General features: G+C 43.6%; 1 protein-coding gene across 4 annotated transcripts in view; it reads right to left on the bottom strand.

Moving 5' to 3' along the window:
* Positions 1-22,814, bottom strand: part of LOXHD1 (lipoxygenase homology PLAT domains 1) — a 69,865-nt gene that overhangs the window by 7,691 nt on the left and 39,360 nt on the right. For all 4 annotated transcript variants that reach the window (XM_040541476.1, XM_040541480.1, XM_040541478.1 and 1 more), the window contains 3 exons: positions 22,437-22,554; positions 15,908-16,085; positions 10,297-10,482 (listed from right to left, as the gene is read on the bottom strand). In XM_040541476.1, the coding sequence (XP_040397410.1) occupies positions 10,297-10,482; positions 15,908-16,085; positions 22,437-22,554 (482 nt within the window). The remainder of the gene's footprint in view (positions 1-10,296; positions 10,483-15,907; positions 16,086-22,436; positions 22,555-22,814) is intronic.

Genomic DNA, 22,814 nt, shown 5'->3' with positions numbered 1-22,814 from the left:
GGCTCGTGATCAGATATAAATGTATTGGAGTGTGGTCCCAGAGAAGCTGGATTTCAAGGTGTCTGTGCAAGTGGCCATCTCTTGTCCTTGCCCAGCAGGATTGAGGAGATGCAGCTCTGCAATGGGGAGCAGCCTCTGCACCACCGTCAGGGCAGGATGAAGCCCTGATGCAGTTTAGGGACAACAAAACTTTACAACCCCCCCCCCAAAATCAAGGCTCCACATAACCGTTTGCTGGAGCCAGAAGCATGAAATCTCCTGAAATTCAAAGGGTTTGGAGAAAAAATGGAGTAGCTTGTGTTGCAGAAACTGCTGCTGATTCTTCCTTCCACTTTAAGGGAAGTGTGAAGCCTTAAAGCCTAAATAGAAATATAAGTACTAGATGGCCAAAAACTGTAGGGTTTAATGTCTTTCCCTCTGGCCTGCATTACTCCCTCATCACTCCATATCTGTATTTGAAGGTCAGAAGGTAAATTATCACTTGCTCCTTTGACCCTGTCAGCTAGCACATGCAAGGAAATCACCCATGCTATCCTGCTCTTGCCAAGCAACCAGAGTGAATTTACTAATGCTGTGGCTGGGCATGAATGTAACACAAAGTGATGGATGCTCCTGCATGGACCAAGAGATCACCTAACTTTTGACTTGAGTCCTTTGGAAGAGTCATAGTTCCCTCTTAGTTTTCTATTTCCTTTTATTTATTTATTTTTTTCCCCAGCGGAAAGTAACTTGAAAATCAAGAACAGGGCATTTGGGAACATTTTCCTGATTTCTTTGTTGAAATAGAAGCAACTCATGTTGATTCAGGGGGCATGGGAGGTTCTGACAGTTCTACTTATAAGTCTTGTTGTTGTCAGACAAAGGGAGGTTGTGTTCATGATAAGATATCTCTGCTGAGCTATTACATACATCCCATAGGTATAAAATAGCTCTTGCTCTTCCAAGTGCTTAATGCCATGTGCCTGCTTCCCTAGTTTGCAAATATTAATCTTAATTAGCCCTTTAGCCCTGAAAGATAATGATGGCATCTTTTTGAGCTATGTCAACAAGTCACCCTGCCCTGTGAACTGCCATACAGTGTCTGTTGGCTGTTTCCTACCAGCTTCAGAGGCATTCTTGTTGTGTGCTTTAGCTTTCTGAACCTTCTCCAAGCTAAGAAATGACTCTATAGAAAGCACAAACCTCTACTGAAGACAATATTTGCTTTTTAAATTCCAATTTAGGGGGCACAGAACAACAGACTCATTGAGGCTGGAAGGCACCTCTGGAGACCACCTAGTCCCAACGCCTACTCAGAGCAAGGCCAGCTACGGTGGGTTGCTCAGGGCTGTGTCCAGCCAGGCCTTGACTTTCTCCAAGGACAGAGACTCCACAGCCTGTCTGGGTAACATGTGTTTGATCACCTGTGTGGAAGGGGAAAAAACAAAACAAAACAAAAAGTTTGGCTCCATCTTCTTTACTCATCCCCATCAGGTATTCATACACATCAGTAAGATCCCCCTGGGCCTTGCCCTCTCTGGGCTGAGCAGTCCCAGCTCCATCAACCTCTTCTCACACACTGGATGCCCCAGTTCCTTCATTCTTCCAATTCCAGTCATATTCCTGGCCCTTCACTGGGCTTGCTCCAGTGTGTCCATGTGTCTATTGCACAGGGAGGACAGTGCCAAGGAAGATGGGTGCACCTTGCAAACACGCCTGGCCCCATCCAGGCTTCAGCAGCAGAGCAAAGATGTGAAGGGTTTTTGGGGGAGGGCTGGCACATTGTACCCTTGCAGATCTTCATCAGTTTAGTGCCTGCTGGGCAGAGCTTATCAAGTTCCCCGGGGCTCCCACTGTGCTCCAGCCTGCTCTTTGGGACTGGCTGGAAATTTATTCCAAGCACGTTGGCAGTGTCAGCCGTTAATCTTTTTGGCAGGCTCATTTCCATTTAAGTTGAATGAACATCTCTGCAGCATATTTGGGAGGCTGCTCTGCTTCCATCAAAACTTTAGTTAAAACAGTTCAGGATGAAAGGAAGAAAACATCCCATGGTTCTCCAGCGAGAGACATCAATGACTGCAGACTAGGACGGAATAAACCGGTGATCTTAGTCCTGTTGCTGTCAGTGAACAGCTTGACAGCGGCGGGATCAGTGCTAAGCAGTGGTATCAGGAGATGGCTGAATGAGACCTGCACATCCTCCTCCCTCGTCTCCAGCCCAGCCCCAGCAGCTGCTCACCAGGAAAGCTGCAACAAACACCTGCACTTTTACCATGGGAGGAGATGGGCCAGGGCTGGCTTTCCAGCATGTGTTGGAGTTAAGGGCAAAGAAAGCACAAAGTGCAGCTTTTCCTGATGTTCCCTGCAAAAAAATGTATTTATCAGCTCTGGGATATTAAAAAGCAAGCTCTGGGCTCTGTCAGGGGATTGATGCTGAAAAGCAAAAAACAACAGGATGTTCCTTGAAGCACATGGGTACCTTGTGTCAAGGAGCTGGCTGGTCACCCTTAAAAAAGTGATGTTCCTGCTTCAAAGCATCCCCTGCCTGCTTTAAACAAAGAATGCTTCTCTTCCCTCTCATTAGAATTGGTCTTCAGTCTTTTCCTCTTTTCTTTCCTGATGATTAGCAGTTTAAATTAAATTGGGAGACCTGGAAGCTGTAAAAGTATCCTATGTTGCTTTCCATTTCTTGAGAGAAAAAATTCACCCTGGATAACTTCTGTACAGCATGTCCCCCTGCCCTGCCCTGTCCATCTGCCCTGGTGCCAGCAGTGGATGTCACATCAAGACCTTCATTGCTACAGCACTAAGCTTCATTTAAAACCTGATGTGAAAATGGAAGGATTTGTTTGGGGCTGAAGAAATTATTCTGCTTTACCAGACAAAGTATTATTTTTCTCTTTTTTCACACTGGGAAAAAATACATCTAATTTATTTTTATATTGATCTAGAAAAGAAATGCAAAGTCCCGTTATGTACAGAGTCTGAGTGTGAGGCTTGGCTGACCTGTCTCTGTGTGCCACAACAGTGGAAGGAGAACATGGTTTCCGTGTCTGCAGAACCACTTCTCAGGCTGTGAAATCCTGGTTTCAGGATATTACTTTATTCCTACTTTCTGTTCCTGGGAGGAATTTGCAGAGCAATAGGCTCAGAGAAAGGGAAGTATGCCCCGTATGGACGTAACCCCAGAGGCAGCAGATCCTCAGCACAAGCTGGTTTACGGTGTAGGCATCAGTCAGGGGGTGAGGAAGAGGAGACAGCAAAGTGCTGTGGGCGTAGCCAAGGACTCCCCTTGGCCACTGCTGGCAAAGCTGGAGGATCTCTGCAGCGATGGCTTATTGGCCTGGGTGCCAGGACACTGCTGGTGCAAAAGGTCACAGTCTCTCCATCGCTCAACTTTCAGTGTTTGCACAAGTGCCAAAGCAATTCTGTTAGTATCCCTTTGGCACCTCTACCAACAGTACCAGGAAAACAAAATCTCAGGCATATATCAGTGGCAAAAATGCCTCGGAGAATATCATGGGCTTTTCTGCAGCAACTTCAGGGCAAACCAGGATGACCACATTTGTCTCTGTTAATCTGTTATTGGGCAGAGGGAAAGAAATAGCAAAAGTCTGGGCAGTTTCTGCTTGATTATGCAGGTCTTGGTTTTTAAAACAGTTTGGCCACCACTGTGCTTTTGTGGGTGATTCCCTATCATGGTAACAAGTGTTCAATGTTTGTAACAAAAGGAATTTCCTTCCAGGCCTGTTTCACTGCCATCGAAATTTCCAGCAGCAAACCTGCCCTAATAAAACCCGTGGCTGTGCCACGTAGACTCCTTAATGGTCCACAGTTGGAAGTGACATTTTCAATAGCATGCAAAACATTTCAAATGTAATTAGAGGAGGAGAAGAGCTTTGGGGAAAACAGAATCACTTTGCTTGCTTGACTCCGGCAGTTGTATAATTTAGTGTCATGTAGGGAAATATATTCTCTTCCCAAGCGCCCCTATCCAAAAGAGCAGCTAGTTGTCCCATATATCTTCCTTTTCAAAAGAGCCCAAGCTGGCAACTGAGTGATGCTGGGCAGGGGTCCTCTGTGTATGTCTGCGAGGTCTTCACAGGACCATCTTGCCTCTTTCCCAGGTGATGCTGAAAGCCCGTGCCTTGTATAGTGAATTCCTAGCGAAATCAGATCTGGGGGAATCCAATCTCTGCTGGCAGACCAGGGAGATGAACCACATCCAGGCTGGAGTACACATGTGCCCATACAAATGAAAATCTCTCCCTTCTCTGTGGCCATACTCAATGATTTTCCTCCCTATCCCCTCTCTATTCGCAACACGCCTTTTTTTTTTTTTTTTTTTGTGAAAGCATTTGATGCCCAATTAAGGATAACCATTGTCATTACTGGTGTTTATGTTCTCATATGAGTAAAAGAAAAATCCTGCTTGTGACACTGACTGCTCAAGGGGCAGTGCAGAACTGCTGCTGCCTGGCTATTCACTGCCAGTGACCAGCACTGCTCAGCCCCTTAATTCCATTTTTTTCTTTTACTTTTCAGATGTTCTGAAACTTAAAGTAATGACCATTACAAATGCAGTTCATAGGCCTTGTGTCCTTTGATGTCATTTACTTCCTGTCTGGTTAGGTGACTGTCCAGCCTTAAATCCCGCCACGTGGGACGTCACCCAGAAAGAGGTGGGAGTTTTGATAGACATGTCAGATCGCTAGAAAAGGAACATTAATTGTGAGGTACTAAAATCATAGCATCTAGCTCCGCATCGGTACATCTCAAAACACCTTAAGGAGGTGAATAATTTTTATCCCTGATTTACATAATTGAAAATTAGGTACAGGGATGTGATTTACGCAAGGTCATTCTGCAAGCCAGTGGCAGAATAAAAATAGATAATAGATGCAATTGTGTATTTCTCCTTGAGGATCATGTTAGTTCACACCACAACATTTCTCATCCGAGCAGACAGGCAATGCAAAACCTCACACAACCTTTGGCAAAACAAAAGCTTAACACTCGGGACAGTTTTAGAAAATAGGTTCCCTGCCCCCCACCTGTGTTTCCTGTGCAACTTGTTCAGCGTGGGTTTTGACTCAGGGCAAAAGCATCCGTAAATTACTCTCAGAAAAGAACAACACTAACAACAACAAAAAACCACACATCTTACTGACAAACTACTCCTGTGCAAAAACACTTAACAGCTCAGAGTGAAGATATAACAGTTTCTCAGAGAATATTCTTGTGATTGAAGCATATTTCACGTTTTATTGAAGCATACTTGATGCAAAAGCATTTAACAAGGGTGCAGGATAATTTGCCACCAAGAGGAGCAAAGGAGGCTTGTAGCAAAGGGAAGCTTTTATGGAATTGATAATTTTACAGCTACTGGTTGGCCCTGTGGGCTCTTTCCTTTCTTTAGTGAAGGGTTACAGGAAATGGGGATGATAGGAATGACTGTGCAAGGTCAACACTGAAGTCTTTCCCTTCTCTCCAAATCTGATGTTTTGTTTGCTTACATCTTTTATTTTTTCTTCTATTTTATGTCAACTCTGGACTATGAGATTTCTGCCGTGTCTTATGTTCCTGCTGTAATGACTGTAGCACATCTCTGTGATAAAACAGTTGAGTGTAAGGATGAAACCTGCCAAGGAAGAGAAAGGAAGGCACATGGCATTTACAGGAAGGCTCTGAAGGGTATATGCTGAGGACTGAGGATGGATTTGGCCAATCTGTGGGACTGAGCAGCCACGGCATGGTTGCTGGCATGCTACACAGGTCTGCAGTTTGTGTACCCCATTATGCCTTGTATAAAGAGTTGAAAGATGTAGAAAGACAGAGAGACGCAGAAAGATGTAGAGTTTGAAGTTGCCTTCCTCTCTACAGAGCCATCAGTAAAACAGGTGGGATGGAGCAGCCTCCTCTCCTCAAGCAGCTATGTGCATCTGTCTCTCTTCCTCCTACTTTTTACTTAAAGCAGAAACTGTTAAACAAACCTGCCCCAAGGATCAGCAGAGTTTATGAAAGAACAGGCAAGCTCTGAGAAGAGGGCTTAAAAAGACCTTTTTAAGTCTGATAGCTGAGCCAATCTTTACAGAGAGCAGAAAAGCAGATCTTTAAGTTTCTTTCAATAATTTATGCTCTACCAGTGCCCGAAGGGCTTGGAATCATGTCAGTGAATTGCAGAAACATATCTCTGGATGTGCAGTGTGCTAGGAGTTCAAGGCCTGGGCAATTTAAGACCTGATCCTATACATTGCTCCTGAAGAAGGCAGTTCCTTCAGAGAAAGAAAAGGAAAAACAAGGGCATACTAACATTCCCCTATTGCATCCAGCTCAAGAAAGGGGAATAAGATGCTTCCTTCTTTGGAATATCCACCCAAAACGAGTCATTGGGGCAGTTAGCCTATTTAAAACTCAATTAGACAATGTCATTGCAGTTGGTGTAATTGAAAGAAGGGCCCTGTTGAGGCAAAGAAGGAGTTGGGCTGCATAACCTGGTTATTTGCTTCTATCTTTGCTTTTATAATAACAGAGAAGCCTGGTTTATCCATAATTAGACTGTTACTGGCTCCTCTTGGCTGATGGCAACTGAGATAATCAAGAATCTGAAATTAATGACTTTAGAAAGACTGTTTATCGTCTGGGTTCAGATCTACTCAGGCAGATGAGGGAGCTAAATCCACATTTCCCACATCTCCTTGTTGCAAAGAGAAAATGGCAAAACAACACCAAAAAGTTTTTATAGCTAAATAATTTCATTACTGAGGTACTGTGAAACTTTAAGCCATTCTTCCAGAATGGTGATTTAGTCCTTAAACTGAAGGGGAAAAAAATGAGACCTACATTTAGAAAGCCAGCATTTCTACAGACCTACAGATACTGATCTTGCATAAATGTAGAAGTAAATGAACTGAGATATGAGAAAATACATAGTGACTATCTGAGATCAAGAGATGGGGAGGCTGGAAATGATTAAATTTGCTCAGAGAGTCTAAATATATTAGATAGAACATCAGTAACTCAAAGTGAACAAGGGCAGGATAAAAAGACGTGGAGCAAAACAAAGCCAAATTTCATTCACATCGGTTCATTGTTACCAGACTCTTGCTGGGGAGCTCTAAACATCTGAAAAATCAGGAACAAGTTCCTTGAAACTGCAGTTGCCAAGTCTCTAAACAGCCTGTTTTCAAACGAGAACCAACTTCTACTCAATCCTACTGGAGTGGAAGGAATTAGATGGGGGTTTCTTTCCTGCTTTGTATCTCACGCAGAGGTGTCACTCTGTGGTTTTGGTGGGGAAAGTGACATTTAAAAACGTTAAAGTGGGACTATAAAAACTGGCACTCTGACATGCTTTTCCTGAGGAGACAAATGCAGTGTTTATGTTTTAAAGACCTCCTGACAGCCTTTGCCATTGCAATTACTGTCTCTTCAACTCTGAACACTCCAGTACAGTCAAATTTCAGTGAAATGATAAAAAAAAGGGGGATGTGAACTGCTGGCATATCCACTGCAGCAAAACTTCCTTGATGGGGGTGGATGCTGAGCTGGATTTCATGGCAAACAGCCACCTTAGGCAAGACATTTAGGTCCATTTTACCCCCAAATGGCAGCCACCTGGTTGACTTATTCCTGGGACCAGGTTATTTTTAAAGGAAAAAGAAGACCTATTGCTTAGCTGTCCCCTTAAGAAGCCCATGGGCTAGATTAGTAGCACGTAATGTGAGTCAAAACAAGTTGATGCTGCCATTAAGACTGATATATATCATAATGTAATTGATATATAGATATAGATATATAATATATCATAATATAATTGATATAAAGAAATTTAGGGGAAGAACATCATCCACATTCCAAGTATGCAGCCTGTGAGGAGCAATGGGGTAGTCCAGTGTGAGGCTAAGTTTTCCACACAACATTGACAGAGAAACATTTAGGCCAAAATAGAAAAAAGAATAAGGAAAGAATGAGCAAAATCTGATGCTTGAAATTAATGGTAAATATAAGCATATTTCTGTTTAATACCCAAAGTCCCCCAAGCATCTGATGAAAACCATACATGACCCTTGACCCCTGACCTCTCTACTCCTTTCCAAAAAAATGGAGGCAGGAATTTCTAACCAGTGGCAAAGCCAACCTATATAAATTATACAGAGAGAGCAGGCATGTATGCAAAGGACAGCTATAGCCTGGGATCCCAGCAGTAATAAATACTCTACGCACCCAACAAACTGTCATGCTTCATTGTGTGAAGCTGTAGATAGGATATGCCTTTCACATGACTAATGCAAGAACAATGAAGACAACATATGTTATAACTTAAACTACAGTTGTCCTCCTCACCGAGAGGAAAAACAACTACATTTATGCTGAACAAAACCTGAGCACATTGTTTGTCCAAGGCTTAACCCCACAGTCAGCTAGGTCTGGTAAAATCCCTATTAAATATTATTTATAAATGGAAACCAGAGATATGGGGGAAATAAGGAAAGAGAATATGAGGTTGCAAAGTGTACTTATATTCATAAATATGCGCTATTTTTCCAGGTTCTGGACACATGGTATACTATTTTAGCTGGTTTGTGGTGACTATCTGACTACATACTCTTAGCCAACAGCAAAATTAAACTAATTGAGACTATTTACTGCTTAGCCCAGGGCCAAGCTCTGTTAACTCCCTTTGCCACCAACCAAGAGCATGTAAAAAGCAATTACCACAGCTCAACTGCAAAGTGGTAGCTCCACAGAGTGCAACAATAAAATCACCAGTGGCAAGGAGAAGGTGAACCATGATCACTCGTACAAGAAGGAAAAGGCAGCAGGCGCCCCATGCAAGATAAAGAGGAGTTGCTCATCACAGAGCAGCGAGCAGACCCATTGGACTCACTGCCATGGGTGCTAAATGTCTCCTGCAGAGTCTGGACAAGCACGTGAATGAGAAAATTCACTGCACATTACTTAATGGACAAAAATGATAACCAGTGCAGGAGATGCCCTGAGGGATGCAGAGTGAGATGTGGAGGATGAGGCAGGATTACACACGCTCTCTCAGTTCCTTCTCTTCCTCAGGCACCCTGTGATGGCTGCTGTTGGAAACAGCTGCTGGGCTCGATGGCTCCTTGGTCTGACCCAGTCCTTGCTTTCTTACGTCTCAGCCTGTTCACGTGCCTGAGCCCTGAGGTTCAGTTCTGATCCGGTGGGTATATTTCATTCTGTTAGCATGATCGACCACTGGGAGCCACGAGGTCTCCTGGGGAAAATGCTGTCATTGTAGAAATTTTAGCTGGTAATATATTTAAAGAGAAATCTGCAAGTCTATGGTGGTTTCTTGCTGCTCTCAGAATGACATCGAAACCACCCCTGCAACTGCAGAGATGCCTGTTTGCTGAGCTAAAACCCCAGTGGGGATTTCAATAGCCCTTTCCATTTCAGCATCAAAACAGCAGATTCAAAGAATTAAGTGTTTCTGCAACTAAAATCAGGTAAAACCAGCTCTCAGACCACCTAGTTAATGCTGACTTGGTGGGTCTGTGGGAGCCATCCAGCTTCACCTTTGGGCTGCAGCAAGGGCCTGCCATTAGCAAGCCGTTCATTTTTAATTCAAAATCGCCTCCTTTAGACAAAGACGTCAGCTGGGTAGGGATGAAATGAGATGTCATCACAGCAGCGTGGTTGATGTATTTGTTACAAGATGCTGCCTGGTACCTGAACAACACCACAAGTGACTATGACAGCGGTACCAGGCAATGCTGCTCTTTGTGAAACCAGTTAGGGTGTCCAGCAGCAGGGAAACGTCAGCATCTCTCTCAGCAGGGCACTGCACGCCCACTGTATGATGTACTGATTTTAATAAAGACAGACAGAGATCTTTATTTCTATCTTCCAAAGCTTACCGTGCTATGTCAGGCTGCATTACCCCATGTGTCAGTGTCAGGCGGAGAGCATTAAATTGCGAGAAAAGTGCCATGCTGGCCTGTGACAAAAGTATTTCATTAAAGGAGCTGCTGTGTTGGGGTAGAAGGCTGAATGCCTGTGCTTTGGAGGAGATATCATTATCTGTGCTGCAGCATTGGCTATATGCTCTGAGGGAAACTGGGGACCTGTTCCAGCAGATCCTACACCAGCACAAGAGGAGACAGACTCAGGCATGAAGAGCACAGGTCTAGACGAGCTGGGACACAGGGTCCAAGGAAAATCCTTGAGGTTACCCAGTGTGCAGCAGAGCTGGGAACGGTGCCCTCAGCCTGCCCCGTGGCCACCGAGGTGTCTGCCCCTCCTGGCAGGCTGTCCCAGACCCCGTGTCACTGCCCTGACCTTTGTTGTCGTGCCAGATCCGCACTTTGCAGAGGTCTCCCAGGCTCAGCATGTCGGAGAAGTTGAATTCGTCCATCTGGTTCCTCTCGAACTTGTTGGACTTGTTGGACTCCTTCAGGGCAAGGATCCCACTGTCCCCGTTCTCCCCGAACAGAACCAAGGACACGTTGGCATCCGTGCCTGCTCCTGGAAGACAGAGAAAGGCACATCACCACGAGCTGCCCCGCCATGCAGGGCTGACACCCAGTCTCCAAATGTGTGGAAAGGGAGGCATCAAAGGCAGCCTGGGGGTGGCTGCAGTGATGCTCAGGTTTCTTGGGGTACAGCTAGCAAACTACTGTGAATCTGTGCAGGATCCTAAGAGGAGGACACCCCATGGAATCTAACAAGCCAGCCCTTGGATCCTGTCCCCCAAATACAGCTGGAACACCTTGTCTTGTGGTCAAGGTATGGTGAGTGTGATGGTAACAGCACTAATAGGGAGCACAGATATTTACTCCTGATGGATTTAAAAGCAAAATGCAGATGACCAGCCAAAACACTGTGGCATTCTGAGGCCCACTCCCCCTTTCCCTCTCCCATAAGCCTTCTCCTATATTCTCATTTCTCAAAATATTTTCCAAGTTGAACCAATGGAAAAAGTCTCCTTTTCTCACACAACTCCCAGCCTTTCTCATGTACATGTATGGAAAATACATTAAGGTGGTCTTTATTACCTGATATTGAATTTCATATGTCCATTACTGCCCATATTTTACAGAACAAAACAGAAATGTTGTCAATTTTCATAATTTCTGGAGTCTATACCATCACCTGAAATGACCTTGTGAACATTTTAGCTGAAGACGTTAGCACAGTTTTACAGGGTACTATTTAAAATTTGACCAAAATTATGAACTATCATCTTATTCCTTTTTATTTTTGATGCTACATTAAGAAAGGAGATTCATAGAAAGAAACCTGACTCCATGTGGACAGATGTTCATCGGTATGTCAGAACTGAGGCCCTTAAATTTTAGCAAATAAAAGTAAGATCATCAAGCCCAAATCTGGCTTACAAAGAAAGTCAGTGTCTGCTGCCCTTGGTTGGATATCCTAGCTCTGAAAACTCTAAGTGCCTGCCAAACCTTTCTTATACAACAGTATTTTAAATCCACTTTGGGCCACACAGACTGTATTTCCCACAACTCCATTCAAAACACAATGCAGAGACAAAGTCAGGGAGGATGAAAACTTTTAGACAAAGCTACCACTTCTTCAGGATAATCATTTGAATACTTAAATTAGGAAGAAATCACCACTTTTCTTATAGGACTGAAAAAAATCTAAAATTAAAAAAAAAAGGGGGGGGGGGGCGGGCGGAGAGGGTCATATGGGCAAAAGGTAAAACATAATTTGATGCCCACGTGAAAAATTGTGTATGTTAAATTGGGGCTAATTTTCAGCGGTTCCCTGGAAAGGACTTAAGAAGGGAGATAAAACATCAGGGATTCAGGCAGTTCATCTGGCAGTACCTTTTATGACCTTAAAGCTTGTTGAGGTGAGGGACAAAGCAAACTAAAGTCCAGTTCCTTACAAGGAGCAGGCTCCCAATTAAAGCCAGGTCTCAAAAAGCACAGAACCAACCGTTTCCTAGCAAAACCTTCCCAGCAGGAAAAAGCTTATGGAGGCCTCATGCTGTGACATTTCCCTCACAAGCAATTAGCAGGAGATGGGAAAGAAAAGAACAGAAATTGCTGAATCAATGTACATTTCACCTATTTTAGTCTCTCTCTCCCTGCCACCCTCCCCCACCCCCCACCCCTCCATCTTTTTTTTTTTTTTTTTTAATTTTAATTCCAGGAAATTGTCAGGCACACTTAGGAACTGTAATAAATTTGACAAATGAAGGGATGGAAGCCCAGTGGTTGTGCAAGCCTTAGCTGGCAATAAGTGCAATAACTTAATAATAAGGTCAGTACCAGTGTCTGCACCACTGAACTTCGTCATCAACACCCTAAACGATGACAGAGTGTATCCTCAGATTCGCAGATGACATTAAATCTGGGGCAGTGAGTTACTGAATGGCAGAACTCCAACCCAAATGGACCCTGAGAACCTTGAGGGCCAGGCAAGCAGAAATCTCATGAAGTTCAGAGAGGAGAAATGCAAAGTTCTGCATCTGGGGTGGAATAACCTCTGCACATGGGTGTGCTGGGGAGATGAAGAGGACCCAGAGGTTGTGGCACCAACATTCATGTTCGGGATGAACCTGATCTAACAGCAAGTTCTCAGTGTTCAATACAAACCATAAATTAGGCTACATCAGGAGGGGTAACCAGTTACTGAAGGAAAGATCTTGCTTCTTTTGCCCAGTGCTGAGGAGTCCCCACTTACACCATGTTATCAGTTTAGGTCCCCAGGTCAAGGGGGACATGGGGACAGCAGGGAGAGTCCAGCAGATGGTTGCTAAAATGGATGGGTGCTGGGACCCGTGGCCTTGAGGAGAGGCCAGGGGAGATGAGCTGGCACAGGTGGACAAGGACCCTGTGACCATGTAGAGGGAGCAATAAAACGATGACAGGGCCATGAGCTGCAGAGATGACATACACCAAGGAGCCACAGCCAGAAATTGCAGCTGGGGAGGTCCAGACTGGACATTAGGAGAAAAATATTTCTTAGGAAAATGGTGCAGGTCTGGAACTGGTGCCTGGGGAGATGGTGGCAGCACCATCCCTGGAGGTGTCCAAGATGAGACGGGCAGAGCCTTGGTCAATCCAGCCTAGTGCTGGCAATAGTTCTTTGAGATGGAAGCTGGACAAAATAACCTCCAGAGGCCCCTTCCAACAAAAGTGCCTATGATTTTATGATTCTTACTGAGCAGCTGCATAGTTTTTAACCAAACTGGATTTGAGTCATAGCCTTCTGAGGCCAAAGAATGTGCTTCTTTTGACTTAATGGGGACTTGGATACAGCACTAGTAACTGACACCAACTGTCTTAAATTATGTAATTTGTAGGCTGTAGTTGAGCTGACAACATACTAATTAATCTTATAACAGCAGAGATAAAAACCTCCTGCTTCGTTAATGCTTGGAAAATGAGAAAGCAGTATTTATTCTGCCTCAGCTTTTATTGCATTACCATGTGTATGATGCCTGCATATAGAGCACAGAAAGGCTGCGTAAGTCAAAATTAAATGGTGAGGACATTTCTGTGTCATTTCACGTGCTTCAGCTCTATCTGTGGGCCATACCTTGAAGAAAATGAGATTGTGTTGTACTTCTCTTACAAGATCAAAAGTAAATCCAGATCTTGGTTTAAACCAAGGACTCACCACCTGGCTTGGATGTGCCTGCTGTAACAAGCCCTTCTCCCCTTATCTGTGTGTATTCTGAGAGCTGCCATCTGAGGTATAGCTGGTGGCCTTTGAACTTTGAGACAGGAGTTGTTCTGTTTGCAGGATAAGATTTTCACTGATACAGCCTCTGTATGTTATGTGATCATCCAAGGTAAACGACTTCTGTAAAGCCAAACTGTAACTCAAAGTGTTTCTTCTGAAAAAAGAGTGAAACAGGACTGCTATTTTGTTTATGGTATATGGTGGAGAGGAAATGGCTACTTCTTTCAAGTTTGTTGCAGGACAATATTGGTGGGATTCATTTTCCCCAACTTTATCCTTCTAGTCCAGCTTAGTTGTCTTGCCTTTGTCTGAATCTGATGAAGGAGTGAGAAGGATACTCCAGAGGATGCGCCAGCCCACTGGTTAAGAATCCTCTCCTGCATGAATTGGCCAGAAACAATTTAGCCTAGAAGGAGTTAAGATCAGAAATAAAATTTTTGGAGTGACAAATCCTACTCTGCGTTTTCTCTCTCTCTCTCCCTCTCTCTCTCTTTTTTTTTTTTTTTTTTTTTTAAATTCTTTTTCTTTTCATTGTATCTGATGGACTGGAAAGTTGAAAGCAATTGCAGTGAAAAACTTTATACCTAGAAATAAACACTGTTGATTCTATTCACAGTGGAGTATTGCTGTCCCTAGACAATATCAGCATGTCAGGAAATGATAAAACATGTATAAACTGACTGTCAAGGATAAAAAGTCTTTTTTCCTCAATTGGTCGAACCAGGAGTAATAGTGGAATACATAACGATCAAAGAGGGGAGATGGTTCATGACTTTTACCCTCTTTAGATAAGCTGGATAAAGTTCAGCACTATGTCAGTGAGCTGTATGATCTAATCATAAACAGACTCTGAAATCTCTCTGTAATCTGCTCCTTCCTACTGGTTGTCGCAGCTCATAATGAAATAAAATGCTTCATGATTAATACCCGTCATCCCTCATTCAATGGGAAGGGCAGATCTGTCTCCTGTTGCTGTCATCTTCCATTCTGCTCTCGTTTCCATTTCTATCGCCTTTGTGTGTTAGGGCTGAATTTCACAAAAAGGTCACAGAAAGATCTACCGTTTTACCAGATGGATTGCCAGATACATAAGCAAGTCTTCCTCTCTTTTGTTTTTAGTACTTCACTACATGTTTTTCAGACAAGCAGCAGGCAGAGCAGATAGATAGATAGATAAAAAATGGTGAGGTGGCATGAAGACACTTTGCCAAGAGACTTTTGATGTTCTCAGATAAAACCTCACAAGCTGCATAAAATACCACTGGTAAATTTAAAAGAGAGAGAGGGAGAAGATAGGGAGAGGGGTGGAGGTCAGGAGGTGATATGTGAACTGGTGTGGCAGAATACCCTTAGAGGGTCAATGTTTCAGACAAGTTCTCAGCAAGATAATGTGCAACATGCCCCAGGCTGGCATGAGGCAATTGTGTACATGGTTGTAGCTTTCACTCTGCAACCTGACAGAAGTTCTCATGAAAAGAGGCAGTGATCCCAGGAAATGACACACAAATCCCATTTCTTGGCTCTTGAAGCTCTGCAGCTTTTACCTCTGCTATATGTATTTAGGGACACTTTTTCATGGCTAGGAATAAACGGTTTCAATACACTTAAAAAGGGAGGGTGAATTATAGCTGTCCTCTTTGGACAAAGCTGAGGGTGCCAACCAAAAATCCAGAGCCCAGAAGCTTTGACATTAGCCTGTTTGTCCACCCTATGTGGTCACTACAATCACAGAATCATCCAGGTTAGAAGAGACCTCCAAGATCACCGAGTCCAACCTCTGACCTAACACTAGCAAGTCCTCCACTAAACCATATCACTAAGCTCTACATCTAAACGTCTCTTAAAGACCTCCAGGGATGGTGACTCAACCACTTCCCTGGGCAGCCCATTCCAATGCCTAAAACTGGACCTGATCATAAAGGAAAAGGGGGCTCCCAACTGTTGCAAAATGGTCTGGCAATAACTTATGATTAAGATTTCTTCGAAGGAAGCAGTGAACAGTCAAATCTAGACTTTGTGTCTAAACGTTTCATGCCCACTGCTCAGATGAGAACAAATCCCATAGAGTAACTTTGCTAAGATGAACAGACAGCCAAAATGACTGTTCCAGCACAGTAGGGTTAGATTATACTTTTCTTAACATAGCTTCAAATTAATCAGGAGATGTTTTCCATTGCTAAAAATTGAGCTTCTTACTAGAAAAGTCATAAAATATCCACCATGGACATACCTCCAATATCACTGGTTTTAACCTGAATTGTGTACGTTGTATCCTCCATCATCTGCTCATCATTTATCATGGCTGGCATCTCGCACACAAGACTTCCCGTGGCATTTTTCACCTTTGACAGCCATTCACCATAAGTAAATGTGGCCACTTCCTGATTAGTCAGGTTCCTCATGACTATCTGTGAAGAGCCAAAATAAAGGAAAAGAACAACAACAACAACAACAAACCACCTACAGCTACAGTTTGAATGAAAGCAATGATTAAATTTATAAAGTGCACAGTGTGGTATAACATGGATAGAGCTTGGTCATAGTTTGAAAACCTGTACTGAGTTCTTCCAGGATAAATTGAACTCTCTCTCATGGACAACATTTGCTGTTGTGACTTGTCTTGAGAAATAGTCTTCATAATATTGGACCTTTCCATGCATGGGCTAAAGCATAGGAAGAAGTTTGATCTTCTGACATGTTATGGGCAGAGCTCATCTCTGTGAGAGTCAGACCTTTCCTGGATGTCTGTATGGTATTAACTCCAAAGAAGAAGGAACAGAGAGTTTTTAAAAACCTCATTAAGCTCTCCCTGAAGTACACGGTACCTTTCTTTCACCTGTCTCTTCTGTGCAAACACACAGCAATCATTGTAGAGATATGCAAAACCAACCCCAAACAAGTTAAGGAAATGCACAGGGAAAAATTAGGCCAGGAGAACTTAATGCTTTCACACACTTTTCCCTCTGGGAAAAGGTGACAGAACAAACAACATGCAACAGATATTAGTCATACTGCCTCATGTGTCCCTGCCAGCAGCTCAGATGCTATGGTGATAGGAACAGAATAAGGACTTATTTAGAACAAGGAAGAGAGCTACTTCAGCAAATAACAAATAAAATACCCGCATTTCCATGTCTTGGTCAAACTGGGCTTCTGCAGAGCATTCAGTAGACTGGGAAAAAGGCATTGCCCTTGCCTACAGCAAAACTCTGGCAGTAACTTGTCGCTAAACTGGGGGAGTTGGAGCAAAGGGAGGAGACAGGGATGGAAAGTACCATTTTTGTTACCATCCGACAGAAACAGATACCATACCTAAGTGAAGCAGAGCATCAAGAAACAATATCTTGCAATGCACATCTCTGCAAAGGCCATGGAAAGACGTGTCAGTGAAGTGTGACATGAAGTTAGGAAGAGAAGGATCATGGAACTGTGGAGAGTTGCATTAAAAGGGACATGTTGGGGGGTTTAGTCCCACCTGCTGCTCCAAGCAGGGCTAACTGCAAGGCCATGTCCAGCTGAGTTTTGAAAATCTTCAAGAACAGAGATTCCCATCACTCTGGACCCCATTCCAAGGATCCACAAGTCTCACTGTGAAGACTTCTCCTTATATCCGACCAGGATTTTTCTTGCTGCAATTTGTGTCCCTTGCCTCATGCCCTTTCACTGCTCTCCTCTGAGAAGAGACTGGATTCTCTGCCTTTGTGCCCTCCCTTCAAGCAACAGAAGTCTGCAATTGGATTCTCCTTTACCCTTTTCTTCTCAAGGCTTAAAAGCCCGATCTAACTTAGCATCTCTTAGCATGTCATAGGGTTCAGCCCTTGACTATATTCACGATCTGCTACATTCTCATATATCAGCCTAAGAAACTTATGAAGCTTTACAGAAAATATACTTAAATTCTGTCCTCAAACTGCATCTGTCCCAGTCTATAGCCTTCTGCTGACCCCAAATAAGCTTTGCTAGAGCCTTCAGTAGATCAAAAAAAGAATATTGTTCCAGGTTATAAAAAACATTTTTAAGGAGGGCAGAAGCTGCTCTGAAGCTGAAGCAGCGCTGTGTGTGTATTGTTCAGTTCTGTGGGTAAGACACTCATCTGCAGCTTTCTCTCTGCCTGATGCCATGGACCCATAACCCAGCACCTTCATCCCAGAGCCACAGGATATTTTGCATTGCTGAAGCTTCCCCACTTTTCTAAAAGGATTCTGGCTCACAGCCAGTGACACTACTTGTGGTCAGAGAACTGCTCCGTGAGCCAAGAGATGTTGACTCAAATCCCTGCTTTGACTGAGGTGGCCACCTGGTCTCACCACCTCAGGTCTCCTCCAGCCTGGCCAGGGCCCCTCTGCTGGGGTACGGAGAAGGAGGTCTCCTCTCTCATGGGTGCATGGACCACGACTGCATCCTCTTGGGAGTCCAACCTGGAAACTTCACTTTGGCTAAAATTTGCAAATTTGAACCACAAATAATCTCACATTGAATTAAAATGTCGTGTTTTTGTTGTTGTTGTTGTTGTTTGTTTGTTTGTTTGTTTGTTTTCATCCAGGTATATAAACTCTTTGCAGGAAAAAATTCAACCAGCTCTACCTTTGACCTGCTCAAAAATGACAGCGATGCTGTCAGTAGCAAAACATCTTGAGCAAAGCTTGCAGGGAAATGCCAGGGAAGCAGCAGGGGGTAGGAGCAGATCAGAGCTGCCAGCTGGAGCACCCTTGCAGCCCAGGAGATCAGACCTCTCACAAACAACCCGCCCAGTGCTTCAGATGTTGTCTAGGGAAAACCGTCTGGCTACTAAAATGCCCTAAATACTAAAAGGGGCACACAGGGAACAGGAGGCCTGTGGCAGCTGCCTGCTAAATCCCTGTATGGCTATGTTGCTACCCGACCTAGCGCGGGTGTCCAACCCCAGCACATCATTCCCGTGCTGCTGTCCAAGCTTGGGACATGTAAATGGCCATTGAAGGCACCCCTCCGTCCCTCAGAAGTCTCCCTGCTGACTACAAGAGGTCTAAATAGTTTGGTAAAAAAGGCAAAATCTGAATGTAGCTTTTCAGTGACTAAAAGGGCACAAAAATGAATCCAATCCTAGAAGGAGATGTGCTGCACACACACAGGCTGATGCAGAATTGTGATTTGGAGGATGAGGGTCATGCTTTCATATAAACTATTATTTTAGGATACCTAAAACTCACTGTGGACATCCTGCATGCTTTTAAGCTTAAGCATTATTGCTAATTATGCATGGATTTTAACCGGGCTGTAGAACACCGATAAAACATGAAAAGAAAGTGGGAGCAGTGTGTATGAATAAAATGCTGATAATTTGCTTTGTAGCTGGGCAAACATTGCAGCTGCCAGGAACTTTAAGCCAGCAACTTGAAATTAATAGTGTGTTGTATGCTGTAACGGGAAGGTTTGACATGTCCATTCATTTGATTTACCTCTAGCCAGGCTTCTCCAAGCTACAATAAAAAATACGCTCCCCAGGGGTTCACACCCCGCTAACACCAAAATAAGTAGGTCCTGAATTTCATCTTTAAAGACTCAACCACACTTTTTTATGGTCCTGCTGCATGTCATTAGTCTTCACTTAAAGACAGGGTCCTCTGATTGTAAAACAGAAAGACTTTGTGGCAAAGAACAACAATCAGCTTCAGCTATAATGAATTGTCTCAAATTCTCTTAATCTCCTTCATATAAAGGAAAAAGAAGAGAATAAAGACAAAGTCCCACATTCAGGATTATTGGTGACGTTTGAATGCAATGCAATTAGTGCTTCATTAAGACAGCTTCTTATCTGCCTGGCTTTGACAGCACGAAGTAACATTAAAATGCCAAGGGAACCAACTCTGCAGAATTCAAGTCTGACAGTTCCTGTTACTTCACTTGGAAAGCTCTCATCCCTTCTTATTCCTAGCATTTCAACTCCCTGTCTAAGGCACTGGGCAGCAGGTGAAACCTTCACGTGGCCTGAGGAACTGGCTAGCCCAGGAGGAGCTTTCCAAGCATGGATTTCAATGTCCCTGAGTTAGAAGTCACCTATTCTCTGATTTTTCATAAACACCAAGCAGTGTTGTCATAGTTTGATGTGGCAGAATATGAGACTCAGCAATGGGCAGAGGAAAATATCCAAACTCCGTGTCTTTCCCAGCAGTGGTGAGGTCAGAAACTTGCTCTGCTTTGGAGGGCTTTCAGCAAGTCTCTCTGTGCGTGCTCCAGCTTGTCAAAGTGCAGTGTTTGGGTGGAGGGGTTTTCTGTTTGCAAAGTGTGGCACCACATCTATAAAATGTCATACAGTGTACATAGATATAAGTAGCTGTATCAATAATAGCAATAATCTAAAGTATTCACTCCGACCAGGCACATCACTCATCGAATTTTGTTCCCTCTCATAGATTAAGTATCAGCATTTAAATCTTATTGCCACTTTTGGTGCAGTTGGAGTCTTTGGCTCCAAGTTCAGTGCTTTACTGAGATTCTGAATGAAATTTCAATGTATTTCATCTAGACAGGAAAAAAAAAAGAATATATGACTACTTCTCTGCTTGTAAATTGAATCTTTTGGCTGTGTACAACATCATTGATAATTCATGCATTTTAATTGGTATTTATGCACTTCTATTTCTGGTAAACTAAAAGCAGTATAAATTATAGCCAGCAAATAGTGTACAAAAAGACCAAAGAGAATTAAAAAGATCATTTATTGTTATTTTAATAGAACAAGAAAACTGAGAATATCCTGTAGATAAATGGAGCAACAAATGGTTAATTATGGGGTTGATAGCTTAATCTAGCTTCTCATTTCACTGTGCTAGTTAGCACTAACTGTGAACCATCTGTCTGAGAGTTTAGCACTACCCCCACAAGTATTTCATTATGCAGTTTTAATATGCACTTTTGACAGAAATGGAAATGGGCTTAGATCAGTTTTCATGTCACACCAAGCTACATAAGTTTTCAAGGCTGGAATACAAATCAGGGAACAAAAATCCTTCCTCCCCTCCTCCAGAGCGCTCCTGTCCCGACTCACTGCCTGCAAACGCCAATGCTGTGTTTACCTTTGCAGGGAAGGTGGGAACGAAAACTAATAAATAAAGTTCTCTGCGTATCACTGGAGCGAGGAGATCCTCTATTTCTCTAAGAAAAACAAATTACAGGTAAAGTTTTCAAAAGTTTCTAAAATATTTTTCTCCAAGAGTTGTATGGGTGGTCCACCAGTTGCTTCTGTACAGCTATCAGAGGGCTATAAACCCATCAACTGTGTCCAAATGAGAGTAGGTTTTGTCCACACCTCTGGGAAAGCCTTGCTTTGGGTGGGTTCCAGCAGGTTGAGGTGTTGGAACAGCTGGACAGAGATGGTGAGAGGAACATGAAATATGCCACCTGCCCCTAGAGGTGCCTTCCCTTGCCTTTGAGCTATTGCTAATACATGTCTGCAAGATCTGGAATGCTCCCAGGTGAGTTAGCTTTCTATAATTTCATTTTATATGAATACAATTTATAAAACTCAGGGGAAGGTACAAGGGAGCGGGCAAAGAGAGCTTGACCAAGATGACAGAATCAAATCAGAGAACAGATTGAGTTATTCTGCAGCCGCCGGGAGAAAAGTTGTGCCTGTGGCATCTATTTGGAAGACATACGCTGAAGGTCTACTGCTATGGAAAGCTGCACGTGAGTCACTATGAAAAAAGTCAGAAGTGATAATGTTCAAAAATCAAAGCTTTGTAGACCATGGTAGATGAACAGCAATTCATCACTGCACTGGAAACCGGGGGCCACCTAGGACCAGTGTTTAGAAACTTATTATTTATGGGAAAATGAAAGACAGCTTCAGAGTAGCCAAAAGGATAAAGGAGTCAATAAAAAATAGAAAAAAAAATAATAAAAAAGTACTATTCTTCCTGGCCATAGGTTAAGTCATTGGATTTTTACCTATTCTTATCAAAAAGTTAAGCTACAGCAATCCAGCAGGATACCTGCTCCAGAAATAGCACGCTAAATAAACGTGCCAGAGATGCCTTCCTCCCTTAATGACTTCTGATTGTGTGGAATTGGCACGTTACTCTATCTCTATCTTAGAAATACAATTATAGGGCCCATAACAAGGGAACTACATTTTACTACCCAAACGTAACTGTTGTTTACATGGAGCTGGTGGTTGGATAGAGAAGATAAAGGCAAGCACAGAGCTTTTTTGCAAGATAGGACATTAGGGAAAAATACAATCAGCAGAAGCAGTCGGAGCCATTTTGCATGCTGTATTCAAAACTCAGGAAGAAAATGACACTTTGCTTTTATGAACAGGAAAAGAAAAAAATCGGTCTGCATGTTAGAAGAACGGAAAGAGGGGAGAGAAATTTGCCTGAAAGGATGGATTATCTGGACATTTCCCACCCGGCCCAGACTGCCTGGCAGAGGGGTAACCACTCTCCCATGGGGTCAGAGCAGGGCAGGGGACTGCAGAGCTGGGGATAAAACACCAGGACCAGAAAATAGAGCAGGTGCCTGGTGGCAAGCCAAGGCTCTTTTGCAGGAAGGCAGAGTCTACCAGCAAAGCCTGCAGAACAGCTGTACAGCGCTGCTTTGCCCTTGCTCCCCCTTTTTTGGACTGAACTCCTGCAGGAACAAAACATGAGAAAATGAATAGAAAAAGGGAGGAAATGAATAAAAGCGAGTCTTTTGCTGTCTTTCTCCTGTTTCTCAAGTGCAGAAAGGCTTCAACACAAGAGGTGCACGAGGAGACACAATGTGAGGCACATTACCCTTTCCAGGAACCAGTGCGGGCGCGTCCCCTTCCCGTCCGTCCGGATCCTCATCTTCCTCAGGGGTGCGATGTCAGCAATCTCCATAATGAAGCTGTCCTCTTGGCCTCGCTCAAATCTTGAGGGATTGAAAGACCGAGGAGCTTTCATGATGCCTCACTACGCCATGGTCCCCTGCTCACACTGCCACTCGCACCTTGCCAGCAGCCTCACATTAAAAGTTTATGAGTGCACTTTATGGGACTTGAGCTCTTCTGCCCTGCAATCTCCAGCTACTGCGTTTTTGGCAAGACACCTCAGCCCAGATTTGACAGGGATTCCTCCTCCCCTGGAAAATCAAGCCCATACGAGGTACCTGGAGCCCTTCCAGGCAGCCTG

Source organism: Cygnus olor, chromosome Z (genome assembly GCF_009769625.2).
Source record: "Cygnus olor isolate bCygOlo1 chromosome Z, bCygOlo1.pri.v2, whole genome shotgun sequence".
Taxonomy (NCBI): Eukaryota; Metazoa; Chordata; class Aves; order Anseriformes; family Anatidae; genus Cygnus; species Cygnus olor.
Note: the sequence above shows the minus strand (reverse complement) of the source record. Positions and strands in the feature narration are given on the sequence as shown.